Source organism: Chrysemys picta, chromosome 5 (genome assembly GCF_011386835.1).
Source record: "Chrysemys picta bellii isolate R12L10 chromosome 5, ASM1138683v2, whole genome shotgun sequence".
Taxonomy (NCBI): domain Eukaryota; kingdom Metazoa; phylum Chordata; order Testudines; family Emydidae; genus Chrysemys; species Chrysemys picta.
In genome coordinates this window covers 105,242,560-105,263,257 of record NC_088795.1, presented here as the reverse complement: position 1 = coordinate 105,263,257, position 20,698 = coordinate 105,242,560, and the positions used below count along the sequence as shown (strand labels likewise).

The following is a 20,698-nucleotide window of genomic DNA, read 5'->3' as shown; positions in this document are numbered from 1 at the left end:
AGAAAGCCTCGTCCACCTCATCCCCCTGGTCTGGCTGCAGCTCACAGCCCCAGCTCCACAGGCGAGGTTCTCCCGACCTTGAGGGGGATAAGGGGAAAAGCAATGAGCGATGTGGGGAAATAGGAGCAAATGGGGACAGGGCCTTGGGGAAGGGGTGGGCCTCAAGGGCAGGGGCAGGGCAGGGCCTCGGGGAAGAGGCAGGACAGGGGTGGGGCCCTTGGGAAGAAGTGGGGCAGGGGCAGGATCTCAGAGGGGGAAGAGGTGGGATCGGGGAGGTTCTGGCACTCTTCCTGGAGTGTCCAGGTTTGAAATATGAAATTGGCAACCCTAAATGGATTATTTCATTATCCCATGAGGATGACAAAAGTTCACTTCAGAGCAATGTCCCTCAGGTTCTAGCCAATCTCTTTAGAATATATGTATAGCATGAAGAATGTGTCCTGTTTCACTCCACACTATTGCAAAGTGTGACTCAAGGTGAATGACAGCAGACAGTGGGCCCGATCCTGTGAGATGCTGAATGCCTCCTCAGAGGTGCTAAGTATTTGAAACTTGTATAGAGTTCACAGGGTGTGGATGGTGCTCAGAACCTTCTGTTGGACACTTGGAATTAGGCCTAGTGTGATCAGGAAGTGAATAATAAAGGAGAGCATGAACAGGGAGTGAATGATATTTAAATGTCCCATGCTCTCATTTTAAGTTGGAATCTTAGAGATAATTAACTTGATTATCTTTCACTTAACCAGTGTAAATCAGGAATAACTACATCGAAGTCAATTAGCCAGATACTCATTGGTGTAAATCAGCATTAAGTATAAAATGCTGATTTAAACCAGCTGGGAATAGAATCATAGAACCATAGAATATCAGGTTAGAAGGGACCTCAGGAGGTCATCTAGTCCAACCCCCTGCTCAAAGCAGGACCAATTCCCAACTAAATCATCCCAGCCAGGGTTTTGTCAAGCCTCACCTTAAAAACATCTAAGAAAGGAGATTCCACCACCTCCCCAGGTAACCCATGCCAGTGCTTCATCACCCTCCTAGTGAAAAAGTTTTTCCTAATATCCAATCTAAACCTCCCCCACTGCACCTTGAGACCATTATTCCTTGTTCTGTTATCTGGTACCATTAAGAACAGTCTAGATCCATCCTCTTTGGAACCCCCTTTCAGGTAGTTGAAAGCAGCTAGCAAATCCCCCCTCACTCTTCTCTTCTGCAGACTAAATAATCCCAGTTCCCTCAGCCTCTCCTCATAAATCATGTGCTCCAGCCCCCTAATAATTTTTGTTGCTCTCCACTGGACTCTTTCCAATTTTTCCACATCCTTCATGTAGTGTGGGGCCCAAAACTGGACACAGTACTCCAGATGAGGCCTCACCAATGTCAAATAGAGGGGAATGATCACGTCCCTCGATCTGCTGGCAATGCCCCTACTTATACAGCACAAAATGCCGTTAGCCTTCTTGGCAACAAGAGCACACTGTTGACTCATATCCAGCTTCTCGTCCACTGTGACCCCTAGGTCCTTTTCTGCAGAACTGCTACCTAGCCATTCGGTCCCTAGTCTGTAGCAGTGCATGGGATTCTTCCGTCCTAAGTGCAGGACTCTGCACTTGTCCTTGTTGAACCTCATCAGGTTTTTTTCGGCCCAATCTTCTAATTTGTCTAGGTCCCTCTGTATCCGATCCCTACCCTCTAGTGTATCTACCATGCCTCCTAGTTTAGTGTCATCTGCAAACTTGCTGAGAGTGCAGTCCACACCATCCTCCAGATCATTAATAAAGATATTAAACAAAACCGGCCCCAGGACCGACCCTTGGGGCACTCCGCTTGAAACCGGCTGCCAACTAGACATGGAGCCATTGATCACTACCCGTTGAGCCCGACGATCTAGCCAGCTTTCTATCCACCTTACAGTCCATTCATCCAGCCCATACTTCTTTAACTTGGCGGCAAGAATACTGTGGGAGACCGTATCAAAAGCTTTGCTAAAGTCAAGGAATAACACATCCACTGCTTTCCCCTCATCCACAGAGCCAGTTATCTCATCATAGAAAGCAATTAGGTTAGTCAGGCACGACTTCCCCTTCATGAATCCATGCTGACTGTTCATGATCACTTTCCTCTCCTCTAAATGTTTCATAATTGATTCCTTGAGGACCTGCTCCATGATTTTTCCAGGGACTGAGGTGAGGCTGACTGGCCTGTAGTTCCCCGGATCCTCCTTCTTCCCTTTTTTAAAGATGGGCACTACATTAGCCTTTTTCCAGTCATCTGGGACCTCCCCCGATCGCCATGAGTTTTCAAAAATAATGGCTAATGGCTCTGCAATCTCACCCGCCAACTCCTTTAGCACCCTCGGATGCAGCGCATCCGGCCCCATGGACTTGTGCACGTCCAGTTTTTCTAAATAGTCCCGAACCACTTCTTTCTCCACAGAGGGTTGGTCACCTTCTCCCCATGCTGTACTGCCCAGTGCAGCAGTCTGGGAGCTGACCTTGTTCGTGAAGACAGAGGCAAAAAAATAATTGAGTACATTAGCTTTTTCCACATCCTCGGTCACTAGGTTGCCTCCCTCATTCAGTAAGGGGCCCACACTTTCCTTGATTTTCTTCTTGTTGCTAACATACCTGAAGAAACCCTTCTTGTTACTCTTAACATCTCTTGCTAACTGCAACTCCAAATGTGATTTGGCCTTCCTGATTTCACTCCTGCACACCTGAGCAATATTTTTATACTCCTCCCTGGTCATTTGTCCAATCTTCCACTTCTTGTAAGCTTCTTTTTTGCGTTTAAGATCAGCAAGGATTTCACTGTTTAGCCAAGCTGGTCGCCTGCCATATTTACTATTCTTTCTACACATCGGGATGGTTTGTTCCTGCAACCTCAATAAGGATTCTTTAAAATACAGCCAGCTCTCCTGGACCCCTTTGCCCTTCATGTTATTCTCCCAGGGGATCCTGCCCATCTGTTCCCTGAGGGAGTCAAAGTCTGCTTTTCTGAAGTCCAGGGTCCGTATTCTGCTGCTCTCCTTTCTTCCTTGTGTCAGGATCCTGAACTCGACCATCTCATGGTCACTGCCTCCCAGGTTCCCATCCACTTTTGCTTCCCCTACTAGTTCTTCTCTGTTTGTGAGTAGCAGGTCAAGAAAAGCTTTGCCCCTAGTTGGTTCCTCCAGCACTTGCACCAGGAAATTGTCCCCTACACTATCCAAAAATTTCCTGGATTGCCTGTGCACCGCTGTATTGCTCTCCCAGCAGATATCAGGGTGATTAAAGTCTCCCAGGAGAACCAGGGCCTGCGATCTAGCAACTTCTGCTAGTTGCCAGAAGAAAGCCTCGTCCACCTCATCCCCCTGGTCTGGCTGCAGCTCACAGCCCCAGCTCCACAGGCGAGGTTCTCCCGACCTTGAGGGGGATAAGGGGAAAAGCAATGAGCGATGTGGGGAAATAGGAGCAAATGGGGACAGGGCCTTGGGGAAGGGGTGGGCCTCAAGGGCAGGGGCAGGGCAGGGCCTCGGGGAAGAGGCAGGACAGGGGTGGGGCCCTTGGGAAGAAGTGGGGCAGGGGCAGGATCTCAGAGGGGGAAGAGGTGGGTCCACTATAACCCCTAGGTCCTTTTCTGATGAACTGCTGCCTAGCCATTCAGTCCCTAGTCTGTGGCAGTGCATGGGATTCTTCCGTCCTAAGTGCAGGACTCTGCACTTGTCCTTGTTGAACCTCATCAGATTTCTTTTGGCCCAATCCTCTAATTTGTCTAGGTCCCTCTTTGTATCCTATTCCTACCCTCCAGCGTATCTACTCCTCCTCCCAGTTTAGTGTCATCTGCGAACTTGCTGAGAGTGCAGTCCACGCCATCCTCCAGATCATTAATGAAGATATGGAACAAAACTGGTCCCAGGACCGACTCTTGGGGCACTCCACTTGATACCGGCTGCCAAATAGACATGGAGCCATTGATCACTACTCGTTGAGCTCTATGATCTAGCCAGCTTTCTATCCACCTTATAGTCCATTCATCCAGCCCATACTTCTTTAACTTGCCAGCAAGAATACTGTGGGAGACCGTATCAAAAGCTTTGCTAAAGTCAAGGAATAACACATCCACTGCTTTCCCCTCATCCACAGAGCCAGTGATCTCCTCATAGAAGGCAATTTGGTTAGTCAGGCATGACTTGCCCTTGGTGAATCCATGCTGATTGTTCCTGATCACTTTCCTCTCCTCTAAGTGCTTCAGAATTGATTCCTTGAGGACCTGCTCCATGATTTTTCCAGGACTGAGGTTTAAACAAGTTTAAATGAGAGGACAATCAACCCCAACTAATGTTGAAGCTCTGTATCATACTTATAATATCTCATTCTTTTGTATTTTTCTTTAAAAAAACAACAACATTTCTTTATTTATGGTGTTTTAACAAGTTTACAAATCTTTGACATGTAAATATCAGAAACAAAATATTCATTACAACAGTTAGTTTTTGTTTAAATAGACATTATACAGGAATGCAGTCATCAGATCTTTCTGTATAACAGGGTGTTACCATATAGCAAAGTGAGCATCATTACAACACGTATAATAAGTCATTTCTAATTATTTTATTAAATGGAGTGAAATCTCTATATACACGTATTTAGCTGATCAGGCATGTCTATCAAATGTTAATATTAAAAATCTTTAAGGTTTTTTAATCTTTTCGACATCATCAGTAAGAGGATTAATATATTTTATTATATAAAACTGGGCGGTTGGGGTCCAGCAGCCGGAGCCCCACCACATGGGGCTGACAGCCTGAGCACCGCCCGGGGCTGAAACATCAATTTCCCATATTCCTGTCTGTGTGCTGGTGGTTTGGTTATCCGGAGAGATGGAGGCTTGGATAAACGTTTTCTACTGTATATATCACCATTTTTCATAGCGTGTTTGCTCTTACTGTTGTAAACTGCATATGTAGTTGTATGCATTGCAGTATTTTATAAGTAAGCTTGCAGCATATGACAGAACATACATCACAAGCTACATTTTTGTCTGATACTTTCTTAAGTGATCAACAATGAGTGTGCCATGACTTCAGCTTCACTTAGAGCCACCACCCAGCATGCTACACAATTCTGTAGTTCTTTTTTACATTTTAAATAATGTTTATTATTGTTAATAATCATTTTTGATAGTGCTTGAGCACCTCAATCAGGGGTCAGAGCCACATTGTACTAGGTGCTGAGCAAGCAAATTACACAAAGACAAACTGTCCCAAATTACTCACAAGGAATGATTTAGATAATACGCAACTTGTGAATAAAGTAACACAGGCAAGGTAGGTAGGTAGAGAGGACGAGGTAACAGTAAAGAGATGTGTGCTTGCATAAATTAATAGTTCCATGGATTTAGTAGTCATGTGTGGTTGCCAGCTATCTATAATCTATTTCTGTTAAATTGTGTTCTGTTACATATTCTGTTATGAAACAATTATATGAAATAGACTTATACATTCAAGGCGGTAGAAATGCTCACATGCCAATGGCAACCCATATTCCTGATAGAGTGAGCCCAGCCAGGGCCAGCTCTGGCTTTTTTGCCGCCCCAAGCAAAAAAAAAAAAAAAAAAAAAAATCAGGGTGGCCAGAAAGGCAAAGCAAAAAAAAAAAACCTGTGGCGTGGCTGGAGCGGCAAAGCAGGAAAAAAAAAAAACCTGCGGGGCGGCCAGAGCCAGGGTTCAGGGGGACTCCCTGCACTGCAGACGTGCCCTGGCTAGCGGGGGTAGGGGGAGGGAGTGGGGGGAGAGAGAGATAAGGGGGGCGGCTAGGGCTTCAGCGGAGTGCTTACCATTCGGCCCCGACCGCCGCGCCGCTTGCTGGGAGGGCTCCGCACTGCTCCGGTCGGCGGGGAGGGAAGGACGCAGGCTGCCCTGCCGGGCTTGCTACAGACCTGGGGCAGACGGAGCGCAGCCCACTCCCAGCAGGGCGCTCCCCTCCTTCGCGCCGCCGCCCCCTACAGGGTGGCCGGATCAGCGAACAACAAAAAAAAAAAAGCGGCCATGCTGCCCTAGGATTGGGCGGAATGCCGCCATGTAGAATCTGCCGCCCAAGCACGAGCTTGCTCAGCTGGTGCCTGGAGCCAGCCCTGAGTCCAGCCTTTCAGAGAGCCATAAGGGTCTTGTTCTCACACTGAGCAGTCACTCTAATGGTTGCTTTGCATGCATCTTTCTGGTTGTAGACAGAGCTGATTGAACCTTGGGCACTCTTTGCTGTTCTCAATATATGTGAAAATAACAAGGAGTCTGGTGGCACCTTAAAGACTAACAGATTTATTTGGGCATAAGCTTTCGTGGGTAAAAACCTCACTTCTTCGGATGCATAGAGTGAAAGTTACAGATGCAGGAATTATATACTGTCACATGGAGAGCAGGGAGTTACTTCGCAAGTGGAGAATCAGTGTTGAGAGGGCCAATTCAATCAGGGTGGATGTAGTCCACTCCCAATAATAGATGAGGAGGTGTCAATTCCAGGAGAAGAAAAACTGCTTCTGTAATGAGCCAGCCACTCCCAGTCCCTATTCAAGCCCGGATTAATGGTGTTAAATTTGCAAATGAATTTTAGTTCTGCTGTTTCTCTTTGAAGTCTGTTTCTGAAGTTTTTTTGTTCAATGATAGTGACTTTTAAATCTGTAATAGAATGACCAGGGAGATTGAAGTGTTCACTTACTGGCTTATGTATGTTACCATTCCTGATGTCCAATTTGTGTCCATTTATTCTTTTGTGGAGGGACTGTCCGGTTTGGCCAAATGTACATGGTAGAGGGGTATTGCTGGCACACGATGGCATATATAACATTAGTGGATGTGCAGGTGAATGAGCCCTTGATGGTGTGGCTGATGTGGTTGGGTCCTCTGATGGTGTCGCCCGAGTACATATGGGGACATAGTAGGCAACGAGGTTTGCTACAGGGATTGGTTCCTGGGTTGGTGTTTCTGTGGTGTGGTGTGTAGTTGCTGGTGAGTATTTGCTTCAGGTTGGGGGGTTGTCTGTAAGCGAGGACTGGCCTGCCTCCCAAGGTCTGTGAGAGTGAGGGATCATTTTCCAGGATGGGTTGTAGATCGTGGATAATGCGCTGGAGAGGTTTTAGCTGGGGGCTGTATGTGATGGCCAGTGGTGTTCTGTTATTGTCCTTGTTAGGCCTGTCCTGTAGTAGGTGATTTCTGGGTACCCATCTTGCTCTGTCAATCTGTTTCCTCACTTCCCCAGGTGGGTATTGCTTGATAAAGAACTTGTAGGTGTTTGTCTCTGTCTGAGGTGTTGGAGCAAATTCGATTGTATCTTAGGGCTTGGCTGTAGACAATGGATCGTGTGATGTGTCTTGGATGGAAGCTGGAGGCATGTAGGTACGTATAGTGGTCAGTAGGTTTGTGGTATAAGGTGGTGGTTATGTGACCATCATTTATTTGCACTATAGTGTCCAGGAAGTGGATCTCTTGTGTGGACTGGTCCAGGCTGAGGTTGATGGTGGGGTGGAAATTGTTGAAGTCCAGGTGGCCTTCTTCAAGGGCCTCCTTTCCGTGGGTCCATATGATGAAGATGTCATCAATGTAGTGCAAGTAGAGGAGGGGCACTAGGGGACGAGAGCTGAGGAAGCGTTGTTCTAAGTCAGCCATAAAAATGTTGGCATACTGTGGGGCCATGCGGGTACCCATAGCAGTGCCACTGGCTTGAAGGTATAAGTTGTCACCAAATCTGAAGTGGTTGTGGGTGAGGACAAAGTCACAAAGCTCAGCCACCAGACGTGCTGTGGCCTCATCAGGGATACTGTTCCTGACAGCTTGTAGTCCATCCTCATGTGGAATATTGGTGTAAAGTGCTTCTACATCCATGGTGGCCAGGATGGTGTTTTCAGGAAGAACACCAATGCATTGTAGTTTCCTCAGGAAGTCGGTGGTGTCTCGAAGATAGCTGGGAGTGCTGGTAGCGTAGGGTCTGAGGAGAGAGTCCAAATAGCCAGATAATCCTGCTGTAAGAGTGCCAATGCCTGAGATGATGGGGCGTCCAGGGTTTCCGGGTTTATGGATCTTGGGTAGCAGATAGAATACCCCTGGTCGGGGTTCTGGGGGTAGATTTGGGAACATGTAGATTTGTTCCCGTACTGTAGCTGGGAATTTCTTGAGCAGATGGTGTAGTTTCTTTTGGTATTCCTCAGTGGGATCAGAGGATAGTGGCCTGTAGAATGTGGTCTTGGAGAGTTGCCTGGCAGCCTCCTGTTAATAATCCAACCTGTTCATTATGACTACAGCACCTCCTTTGTCAGCCCCTTTGATGATAATGTCAGAGTTGTTTCTGAGGCTGTGGATGGCATTGCGTTCTGTACAGCTGAGGTTATGGGACAAGTGATGTTGTTTGTCCACAATTTCAGCCTGTGCACGTCTGCGGAAGTACTCTATGTAGCAGTCCAGTCTGTCATTTCGACCGTCAGGAGGAGTCCACGAAGAGTTCTTCTTCTTGTAGTGTTGGTAGGAGGGTTCCTGTGGGTCAGTGCACTGTTCAGTGGTGTGTTGAAAATATTCCTTGAGTCGGAGACGACGAAAGTAGGCTTCCAGATCACCGCAGAACTGTATCATGTTCGTGGGGATGGTGCCCACCCATACTGAGAAATGTGGAAGATGGGGACACAATAGCGTTCACTTCCCAGAAAACATAAGAGAGGGAGACTCCCTATGCCACTGTGAGCAGAGAGAGAGGAAGCGCACAGCTTCCCCCACTTCCGTGAAGGAGGAGAAAAGAGAGAGAGAATGGAGTTTCCTAACCTTTCCTAGTAGTCATTAGAGGGGCTGGAGGAGAGGGGTTGAACTCTCCACTATGGCTTTGTGCCTGATACCTTTTGAAGGTCCGATGAGGACCCATCTTTACTCTCATTATTTGTTTCATGGGTTTGGCTAGTGGATTTATGGTAAAAAAAATAAGCCCTGCTTTTATTTTTATCTTGCACTGAATTATATTTTGATGACTTTTTTTTTTAATTTGAAGAATATCATTAACATAAAACACATCTGTCACAGATAAAAAACACTCTGCATGTGCAAGAGTGTAATCAGTTCATTTTTATGGATCTCCAGAGAATCTTACAAATGCACATGATACTCAATTTTGTGTTTGCATCTTGGAGTTAACTGAAAGGTTCTTAAACTCACAAGTAGGCAGAGAGATTCCTTCTGACTACACTTTGGAGGAGGCTGAAATGCTTTGCTCATTCCAGCAGATACATGAAATATCTTGTGCTCAATAAATGTAGCACAACTACATTTATTCCATGTGAATACATAAATAACTGATGGGTAAGGATGAAGCTTCCAACCTCTGGGGAAAACCATGCCCTTTTGATATATCTCGATTCCACTGTTTTGGAAAGTCCTGTATTTTTGCCCATGGATGACACCTCTGACATGGGGGAAAAAGCACAAAGAAACATGCTTGATAATTGGACTAATGGCAGTGAAGAGTCTTACTGAGACATTGTAAATATATTGCTGCTGAAACCAAGGCAGAATGTTTTGCATGCTTGTCCCAGATGGTTTCCTGTGAGAAGATCACATTTAGATTGGGGAACAGACGTTACTTATTTGAGGACATTTAGCAGCTTTTTATGGATTATACTCATAAAGCAAATGTTGCTTCTTAGACATACTTGATATTGTTGTCTTGTACTTGTGTAAATTGGGACTAATCTTGCATTATGTGATGGATCCGGAAGAGTTCCACAATCCATCAACATGACGGAGAATAAGGAACGAGCAGTGATGGGTGCAAATGAGGAAATAATGGTAATTAATAAAATAAACAAACATTCAGAAAATTACCTTATAAAACCTAACTGCCCTTTTTGTGTAACCATCTTGTACATGACAGCATTGCAGGGTTAGTATTTTCATGAAGATGCATTGTTCTTGAATAACATTTTAAGAGCTGTTCTTGAACAATGCATTGGAAAGCTGCTTTCTTTTAGCATTAGGCATGAATGTCTTTTTACTGCATCATTTATCTCATCAACATATTGATCACAGCACTTCAAGAAAACCATTAATGCTTCATTTTCTTTATGTCCATCCTGTAGTATAATAGTGATACTTAATAGCCAGCACTTTCACAGTGCTTTACATGTTCACAGCATTGTACAAACAGCATCCCAGGATATTGCTGCTTTTCAGACTTTGTCTCGTACCGCTGCTTTTTTTTTTTTCTGTAAGAGTCCCATTCTAGATTTTCCTAATCTAAAACAACTGGTATTATTAAGTCCATCATTTGGGGAGAGAAAGCTGTGTTTGTCACTGATACTTGGAAGATTCATATTGTTTCTTGTTCCATGACGAAGCATGTTCAATAACAACAACAACAAAGGATATGAAGGAAACAGATTTTAGTATATTTCTCCTGTCATACGCCATAAAACCAACCTAATACTGGACTTTGTGCACTGGATTTAAATTGCCAATGTATTGGTAAATAGAATGCAAATTGTTATAACTGTTTTCATTGTGATATAGTTATCTTATGAAATATGCTTGGACCTAATGGAGAGAAGAGGATTCTCTCTGCTCACGTGTAAAATCCATGCTATAGGGTTAGGTTAGCTAAGCCCTGCTCACATCCCGGTAAGCAGACATATATTTTTGTATTTTTTGTAGGTGGATACAATGCAGACTACGCAGCCCCCTGGCCACATTGAGGAATCGTGTAAAATGAATGTATGTGCTCGTAAGTGAAACATTTATAAATAAAGCTCCAACTGTAATGTATGTTGGATCATAAAAATGTAAAACCTGCTTACTGTCATATTAAGAAATCGATTCCCAGGGGGCAGGGTGACTGCAGAACTGAGAAGATGTGCAAAACAAAGTTCTTTTTTAAAAATAAAAATGAAAACCTGAGAACTTTAGAATTATTCAAAACAGATAAACAAACATTGTGCAAACAAGAGATTCAAATTACCTCTTGGATGTATCTGGGAAGGCACTGAGCTGATTCAAGATTCCAAAACAGAAAAAAAGAAGGGATGTGAGAAAGGTTTTGTAAGCTGAAATCATCATCCATCGAGGAACAGGATCAAATACCTTCTTACTTAGGAGTATGAAATGGAGGACATGACCTTTTCCCCTTCAATCTGTGTTTGAGAGGACAGAAATTTTGAAACTGAATTTGATCAGATTATTGCTTCAGTTAATAACTGGGAGAGGAGTCCGGATGGGATTGAATTTTCAGTGCTTGACGTAAGCAATCAGTTATATGTAGAGAAAAAAAATTGAGCATGTGCTAGATGAACAAAGAACATGGAAAGTATACCTCAGAATTGAATTCTTGGAAAACCAGACACAGTCTCATCATTTAGAAACCTTGAGCTACTTGAGGAGTTGAGAAGACTCAGACTCTTTGGATTTTGCTGAAAAATGACTTCATTAGGCATTTAAAGTAGATATGCAGAAGAAACCAAAATGTGTTAAATGGTCCTATCACAGAACTTAGAAATCAGCCATCAACCTGCATATAGAAATTTTGTACTTTAATGGATAAACATAGTCTAATCCAAATGGATAAGAAACTCTTAAGTATTGAATATGAAAGACCTCTCCTTGATTTGAATAAGTGTACAAAGAAAGGCTTTTCATTTTGATTAAATAAAAACTGCATGATAGGGAGATCCCCTTTGCATTTCTAGTCCCTATTAAGATAAATATATCAAATATAAAAAGGCTATATTTTTTGTACCCAAGAGATTAAAAAAAATATTGGGACCACCAAGTTAGTGCATTGGTTTATGTCTTTTAGAGGATGAAGAGGCTGAATACTCTGTTCCTAAATAATATTTCATTCATATAACCCATCTTCATCATAAATAACAAAAAACAGGGATATTTAAGTATTAATGAATGTTTCAAAATGTTTGCTTAACTCTAAGGTGTAACTTTGACTTTTTCGAATGTCTGGTCTAAATTTGGTGCAGTTGTATGCGGAAACTATGTTGTATTCAATAATAAATGGTACATATATTCTATCTCTTGCTTTCACAATATGCCTTTTCTAATATTGAATTACAAAGCTAAAGATCACATTTTCCCTTTTGATTGCTATGCATTTAGCTCCAAGTTATATCACCCTTCGTGTTTATCTTTTAGGAACTGGTGGTCTGCCTCTTTCTCCACCTGTAGTCAATTTCAAGTGGTAGAATTTATGATTTGGGAGAGGTTTTGACCTCTTTATTGTATTAAGAATATATTATCAAACTTCAAAGTCTGTAAACTTCTACTGTATTGATTTTTTGCTGTGAGCAAAATCAATAGGCAAAATTAAAATAAAAAAATCAATTTCTTCATTTTTGAATTGCTTCATATTTTTATATATATATATATTGTTTATTTAACCTTGAAGGTTTTTTTTGTGAACTCATTGATATGGAAACACAACAAAATCTTCAAGTAATGCTGAATAAAACATACTGATGCAAATAAGTGAAACACAAAGGGAAATACATGGTTCTTTTAGCTTGGAAGAGGAAAGATAAATGCTGAGGACCTGTGATCAGATTCTGATGTCTGATAATCTGGAATAACTCTGATGATCCTACTGGAATTATGCTGGATTTACACCACTATATCTGAGATCAGAATTTGGTCTTTGGTGTTTAATGCTCTTCTGTTTTTCTAGTCTTAATTTTGTGCTCAGGAACAATTACCAGCAGAGGAGTTTTGAAGAAATACTGCACAACTACTGTAATTTTCAGATTCACAGTGTTTAGCAGCTAAGTGCCTCACAAGGAATAAAACCACTTTTATTTTTGCCTCCTGCTACCACTCCAATGGGGAAAGGTCAGCAAAACAGTGGGAGGCCAAATGAAGGAAGATTTTTTCCCTGTAAGACATCAACTTGCAAGACACTGTGAATTTCAGAATTACAAGTGATATAGCTTTTTTACAACTGCTCCTTTCCTTCTTGCCTCCTACTGCTGCTTCATTGTTGGATAATGTCTTTTTCCTGTCAGAATGAGCAAGCAAGAGCTTATTTGTGACAAGCAAAATTCCACTTTCTACCTAGTATTGTTGCAGATGGAGGAAAAAAGAGCTTGGTTCATACCTATCTCATTTTCTAGCTTTTGAGGGTCTCAGTTAGGGCTTTTAAAGCCAAATCTAACCTACCTTGTACACATGAGTAATCCAGTTGATGCCAATGGGATTACTTGTATGAGTAAAGTGAACAGGATGTAGCTATACATACCATTTTATTTGTATATTTATTTTCCCCTCAGACCATACCATTGAGGAAAAATAAGTGTCACTAACAGGTTGCCAGAGAAGTTGGGATACACCATTGCTACAGACATTCAAAAGTAGGTTAGATAAGCCACTAGTGGGAATGATGTAGGAAGTTGTGTTTGGTGGGGAAGTCAGGTTGGGTAGCAAAAGATTTCTTTCATGTCCCTACTAGCTATCATTCTGTGGATCTTATTCTGCCCTCAGTCCACGTAGACAATCCCATTGATACCAATGGCAATTCTTTGTGTGAATCAAGAAAAAAATATGGCCTTAAGTGTAATAGTCACTTTGCCAAGTCATCCATCAAACCTAAACTAAAGAGTTAAATGAGACAGAACACCACCAATTAGACTGCATTCTAGCCTAGGAATGACCAACATAATTTAATTAAAAAAAATATTTTTGTGAAAGTTAATTAAATATCTGAAAAGCTCCTATTGAGATTTATCTGGTTTATTAAAAATTCTCTGTCCCAAACCTTATTACAAGCTCCATTGTTGGATGGAGGAAGGCACAGATGCTTGGTTCAGCCACTCATCACTTATCAGGCTTCATCCCACCACTGATTTTACTTTGGGAATTATATGGTATACTATGTTTTGCTGAGTTAGTGAAGAATAGCTTTTCAATCTCTCATGCAGGAGCTACATTTATGCAAGACATATTTGTTATGCCGGCTTATGAGCTCAACATTATCTCTCTTCTCTAGAGGAGAATAACTTGAACCTATTGTGCCATGACACTGACATTATATTTGACTTTTGACATTGCATTTAGGGAACATTTTCATTACATGAATAACTATTTCCAATTTCTACACAATTCTAAATGTTAAAGGGTAACTTGCAAATATGAAAAGTCCCTAAAATTACCACATTAATAGTATAGTGCTGTATATGATGGATGCCCCAAATTACCCTGTGCCAAACTGTCAACATGCCTACACAATTTCAGTGTTTAAAATTAAGCCATTTTTTTCAGTTAGAACAGGTCAGAAAATATCTGAAATCACAATCAAATTACATCATACATTGGTTTATGATATCAGCATTGGGTTTTCCTCTGATCTGCAGCTCCCAGAGACAGAACCAGACCTATCAATCATAGGAAAGACATTTGTCTACCAGTTCTGCCTCCTGGCAATTTCAGCTCATGCTTTTTGGACCTTCTGCAGTCTTGAGCTGCCAAACATGAGGAAACAGTTAAGTTTTCAGATTTGGCTCAAAATTCATTTCCCTTAAGCATTTTCTTCCCCTGTCAGAGTACTCTTCTATGTTTAAAACACCCTCAGTTTAACCTAATAACACCATGATGAATGCCAAGTTTTAGCCAGCTAAAATTGAAACAAAAAGGGTGAAAAAAAGTTTTATGAAATTCATGTCATTAATTTTTGACCTGTAACCTCAAAGAATAAAAATCCTTAAAGGTTTTTAAGTCCCAGCTTGACAAAAACTTGGCTGGGATGATTTAGTTGGTGTTGGTCCTGCTTTGAGCAGGGGATTGGACTAGATGACCTCCTGAGGTCTCTTGCAACCCTAATATTCGATGATTCTATGATGTTGGGATACAGACCCTGCATAACCAGTTACCATATAACTTTTTCATTTTTCAAAGTGCTTTAAAATATCTATTGTTTAATCCTCACAACAACTATTTGATGCAGATTTCAGATGGCGAAAACGAGACAGAGGTGTTAAGTATTTTTCTAAAGTTAGAGGGGAATCAATGTCAGATTTGAAATTAGTAGTTCCTGGGCACCGCTCTTGCACACAGACCACGTCTCTTTCTTGCTGATAAAGCACAACATACTGGTAGTTACTAAAGGCCAAGGACACAACTGTTAATGAAATATAGCAATTCAAACTGAAAAATTACCAGGTACCAGTATAAACTGTGTTTTATGATAAAGTTGGATGGCATCCACCATGTGCCCTAGATGAAGATATGTTGCAACCTGAAACTGCAACCTCCAACCCTGAAACCATGTTTATTGGGGAACTTGTTTTCTCGAAAGAGGCCTGGTTCCTGTGCACAATAGTAAGCTCCACCTGCATATCATGTATGCCCACCACCATTCTTATCACATGTGTTCCTAAACCTGTGCAAATGTTGTAGGGAAGGAGGTCATGGCAATCAGCTTCCACTGTAAGCAGCTATACTCTATTTAGTTGCAACGTGAACAACAAATACCTGAGACTTAGTAGTCAATGTGCATTATAGAAGGAACATATTTTGAATTGAGCAGTAGCCCTTTTAAAACTTTAACTAGAAAGTAACCCTCCCTGTCATTCACCCATCAGATTCTCCTGGAACAAATGAGCAAGGATCAGTAAGAATAACCTCTAGATCATGTGGATGTGATATATCTTGACTTCTGATAAGGTCTCCCACAGTATTCTTGCCAGCAAGTTAAAAAAGTATGGATTGGATGAATGGACTATAAGGTGGATAGAAAGCTGGCTAGATCGTCGGGATCAGCGGGTAGTGATTAACGGCTCGATGTCTAGTTGGCAGCAGGTATCAAGCGGAGTGCCCCAAGGGTCGGTCCTGGGGCCAGTTTTGTTCAACATCTTTATTAATGATCTGGATGATGGGATGGATTGCACCCTCAGCAAGTTCGCAGATGACACTAACCTGGGGGGAGAGGTAGATACGCTGGAGGGTAGGGATAGGGTCCAGACTGACCTAGACAAATTGGAGGATTGGGCCAAAAGAAATCTGATGAGTTCAACAAGGACAAGTGCAGAGTCCTGCAGTTAGGATGATGGAATCCCATGCACCGCTACAGGCTGGGGATCGAATGGCTAAGCAGCAGTTCTGCAGAAAAGGACCTGGGGATTACAGTGGACGAGAAGCTGGATATGATTCAACAGTGTGCCCTTGTTGCCAAGAAGGCTAATGGCATATTGGGCTGCATTAGTAGGAACATTGCCAGCAGATCGAGGGAAGTGATTATTCCCCTCTATTTGGCACTGGTGAGGCCACATCTGGAGTATTGCGTCCAGTTTTGGTTCCCCCACTACAGAAAGGATGAGGACAAATTGGAGAGAGTCCAGCGGAGGGCAATGAAAATGATCAGGGGGCTGGGGCACATGACTTATGAGGAGAGGCTGAGGGAACTGGGCTTATTTAGTCTGCAGAAGAGAAGAATGAGGGGGGATTTGATAGCAGCCTTCAACTATCTGAAGTGAGGTCCCAAAGAGGATGGAGCTCAGCTGTTCTCAGTGGTGGCAGATGACAGAACAAGAAGCAATGGTCTCAAGTTGCAGTGGGGGAGGTCTAGGTTGGATATTAGGAAACACTATTTCACTAGGAGTGTGGTGAAGCACTGGAAAGGGTTACCTAGGGAGGTGGTGGAATCTCCATCCTTAGAGCTTTTTATGGCCCGGCTTGACAAAGCCCTGGCTGGGATGTTTTAGTTGGTGTTGGTCCCGCTTTGAGCAGGGGGTTGGACTAGATGACCTCCTGAGGTCTCTTCCAACCCTAATCTTCTATGATTCTATGGTTCTATGATACTATGTTAACAGAGAAATGATGTCCATTTTCAAAACAACCTTCGGGGGGTGGGTGTTAGGAACAACTCAGGGTATCAACAAGGAAACAGGAGTAGCCACAGATCACATTGGTAACCTCTTTTAAGGCCTGCCAGTATATGACTGTATGTGTACATGATTTTCCTTCCATCCTGTTGGTGCAATCCATTCAGGGTACATGGAAAGGCAATCTGGTCACCATGGTCAACTTTCCACTCAAGGAAATATTGGAGAAGCGGGCAATGAGAGAAGGACAGGCCAGGTGCAAACAACCTTCTTAGACTTCCTGGAACCTTTCCTTAGTTTACAGCAGGGCTCAGCAACCCTTGGCACGTGGCTGGCCAGGGTAAGCACCCTGGCGGACTGGACCGGTTTGTTTACCTGCCGCGTCCGCAGGTTCAGCTGATCACGGCTCCCACTGGCCACGGTTCGCCGCTCCAGGCCAATGGGGGCTGCGGGAAGTGGCACAGGCTGAGGGATGTGCTGGCCGCTACTTCCCACCGCCCCCATTGGCCTGGAGTGGCGAAACGTGGCCAGTGGGAACCGCGATCGGCTGAACCCTGGGTTACAGCAACATCAATCCCTGTGGAGGGGAGATTTTCATTTTACTGTATGAACTATGTACTTGAAGCAAAAGGCGAATAGGAACTATAGAAATGCAGCTGAAATAACGTAATTCCTTTATGAATATATGTTTCATCCATCCAGTCTTAAAGGATCACTTGATCAACACACAAATTAATTGACTTCCTCAAATGATTTGTATATCAAATAACACTGTAGGAAATATTTTACACAAAGGATTACTCTCAAACCATGTGGAAATGAAAGCAAACAGTAGCAAAACTAAGAGAGGCAATATCTTTTGTGCTTTAATGCCAGAGAAAATTTTATTTACAAAAAAAGGCTTACCAAGAAAATCCAGCATTTTAGTGGGAACATTCTTTGAGAAAGCCTAACATTTGAAATGTGTATCTGAGAAAATGTTTTATATTTCATATATTATTTTATTTAAATAAAAATTATGTCATATAATCCATTTTATTTGGTTTAATCATTCATTTACATGTTTCCCGTGTGCTGTATTTATGTTCATGAAGGGGCAAGATGGGAAATTGGCTTATGGAACAAAAAAGCCTTTATTTAATGTGAAACTGTATGAGGGCAAAAATGGACAGCAAATAATCTTACTTCATGGACATTGAATGGATAAATTAAGGCTAGATTTTTATTTTAGATACAGCTGTGAGCAGGGGGTGTTATGTAAGCTACACCTCCCTTGGAGTAGCCCTGTAGGCTTTGTGAATCAGAGATACACCTCTGCATCATGATTTCCCCCCTTCTTTTGCTTCTGGCTCCTAAAGGGCTAGTAATTTACTGTTATATAGGCTCATGAGTGGTGGGAAGTGGTACAGGCCAAAGAATAGAGGGTGTGGCCCCACCTTATCTGCCTACTCCCAGCCATCTGCTCTGGAGAATGAATAAATGGGTGAGTAACAGCGCTTAGTCATATATGCCTTCAGACTCAAGGTCTAGGTAGACCACATAAGGAGTTATACCATTGTGCAGTCATGTCATCTGAGTCACAGTCTAGCCATTTGTTTTATTAGTGATTGAACCTAAAATAAATTAAAAAAAAGTTCCTGTTGAAAGTTTAACATCACTGAACATGGTTCATGTTGTTCCACTTGAAATATCTTACTTCATTAACTTGGAGCCACTGATGAATATCAAAAGATAAAGCATGTTCTCATTTTACTAGCATCAGAATGTGAAGACGTATGGTCTTGTGTTTACAGACACAGGGCTGGGAATCAGGAGATCTGGATTCTATTCCTGGCTCTGCCACCAATACACACTGTGATCTTGTGCAAGTCCTCTCGTTGTGCTACAGTTTTCCCATCTGTAAAATGGAGAATAACAACACTTCCCCATCTATAAGGGATTGTGAGTGTCAATCCATTAATTTTTGTGAGGAGTTATAGTAACAAGGGCCATGGAAATGCCTATAAATAAATAAAATAATAATATAGTTGTTTTATATCCACTGTAATGTCTTCATTTAAACTGAGGGAGATTATTGAGTCGAGTCTCACTGGGTTTCAGAGCAGGTCCTAGTTTGCTTAACGTCTATAAACTGCTTCCTGGCCTAACTATTTGACGGAATAATACTCATGTTGTTGTTATGTAGATGGTACAGTGATGTATATATCCTTCAGTGCACTTTCATCCAAGGCTGTTGTACTGTTAAAAATACTATATTTAAGACAAATAGTTATAGATTGTCCACTTTTTTCCAGCAGTTTATTATCTGAAAGTTGTACTTTTTGCCTAATCTCAAAGATGGGAGGTGTATTCATTTATTTATATCTGAGTTTTTAGAGCTTGTGAAAGTTGATGGAATTGACAACACTACAGGCTAAAGTCTTCCTGCAAACAGAGAAAAAGTTCAGTAGGGAAGTAGTTAATTTCTTCTTATTATTGAAGTGTTTATTATACACTCAGTGCTGTATGAGCCACAGACCAACACAGTCTCTGCCCTGAGAAACTGACATTCTAAAAGACAGACCAGCCACACTAGGGGATCCAGAGGAGGGTGTTTAATTAGAATTAAAACATAATTCTGTCTTACTTTTCTCTCTTTTGAAATGTTGATTGGATAAAACATTTGGCTCATGGTAGTTATCGGTTGCAGGGATTGTGGAAGAAATGGGTCTCTAGTACGTATTAGAATAAGCAGAGTGAGATGTTTGGTGCACTGGGGTTGGGAGATCATGCCATGTATAGGTGGAATAAAGGTAGAAACCCTCAAGATGGGAGTGAGAAAAAGACACAGTGTGGTGAAGAGTGCCCATGATACTCAACACCATAGTATCTCATGCCTTGCTGTGCATCAAATCAGAAATTACTGTTGTTGGTTTCTTAGAGGATGGGATTGCATGATAAAATCTAAGGTAAGGAATTTAGGAATTGGATTCAATTCATTGTCTGAAATATATTGTCTATGTATCTGATTCAGGTCCTGACCCTGCAAAGATTTGTGCCTATGATTATCTGTACACATTAGAATAATACTATTGAAGTCATAGTTAAGCATGTGTATGTATCTTCACAGGGTTGGGGCCATAGACTGTAAACTTGTTGGGACGTTGATAACTGTCACTAAATAATGAATAATATATAAATAATAAAAAATATCAAGGTTCAATATCAATAACAGCTACATTATTAAAGCAGCAGGTTTTCATTTAAGGAATATAGTATGGTTTCAGAATATGGTATTAGATTTTAACTACACTGAATTTTTAACTTTATGATGTTTTACGTTATGTGTGGAGTACTGCAATGCAGTCTTCCTTTGTTTGCTTGGTTTGAATCATTCTCACTGATAACCGCACAGATTTTGACTCCATTGAAAACGTGTGATCATAGTATGATGATTTTTGTCAAATTTACACTATTTCTATATTTCTCAACATTGCAAGTTTTAGATGAAATGGCTCCTGAGTGCTCATGAGACTGAATTTTTGGCAATAATTATAACATCAGGATGAAGGATTGCTTTCCAAACACACGGCTTAGAACTGCAGGAAGTCAGGCATTAATGTCAAGGCCCCTATTTTATGGCATTCTGTGATCAAAGAAAGCGATAAATTAGCAAGGTTTAGAATAAGATTGAAAACTTTTGAAATGTATTGAGTGTAATAATTGTCTAAAGCTCCTTTAGTTATTTCTGATCTCTGCTATATAAGTATCGACAGTTAGATTTCAGTGTTACCATTTACCTCAGTAAAATAAATATTGTACTTTTGGCATCTTCAATTAACCTATGCTCTCTTTAAATATGTAATGTAAAATATTGTGGTTTAGTATATAGAGCAGGA

The 20,698-nt window shown here is 41.9% G+C and overlaps 1 protein-coding gene across 19 annotated transcripts in view; it reads left to right on the top strand.

The window, feature by feature from the left end:
• Positions 1-20,698, top strand: part of PCDH7 (protocadherin 7) — a 398,059-nt gene that overhangs the window by 55,560 nt on the left and 321,801 nt on the right. For 8 of the 19 annotated variants that reach the window (XR_010601522.1, XR_010601520.1, XR_010601519.1 and 5 more), the window contains exon 2: positions 10,663-10,722. The exons of 9 other annotated variants lie outside the window; for them this stretch is intronic. Coding sequence is in view for 6 of the 10 variants with exons in the window: in XM_065597002.1 (XP_065453074.1) it covers positions 10,663-10,722 (60 nt within the window). In the remaining 4 variants the exon portion in view is untranslated. Of the gene's footprint in view, positions 1-10,662; positions 10,733-20,698 lie in introns of all 19 variants that reach the window. 2 more of the 19 variants (XR_010601524.1, XM_005300303.4) reach the window with 1 other exon arrangement.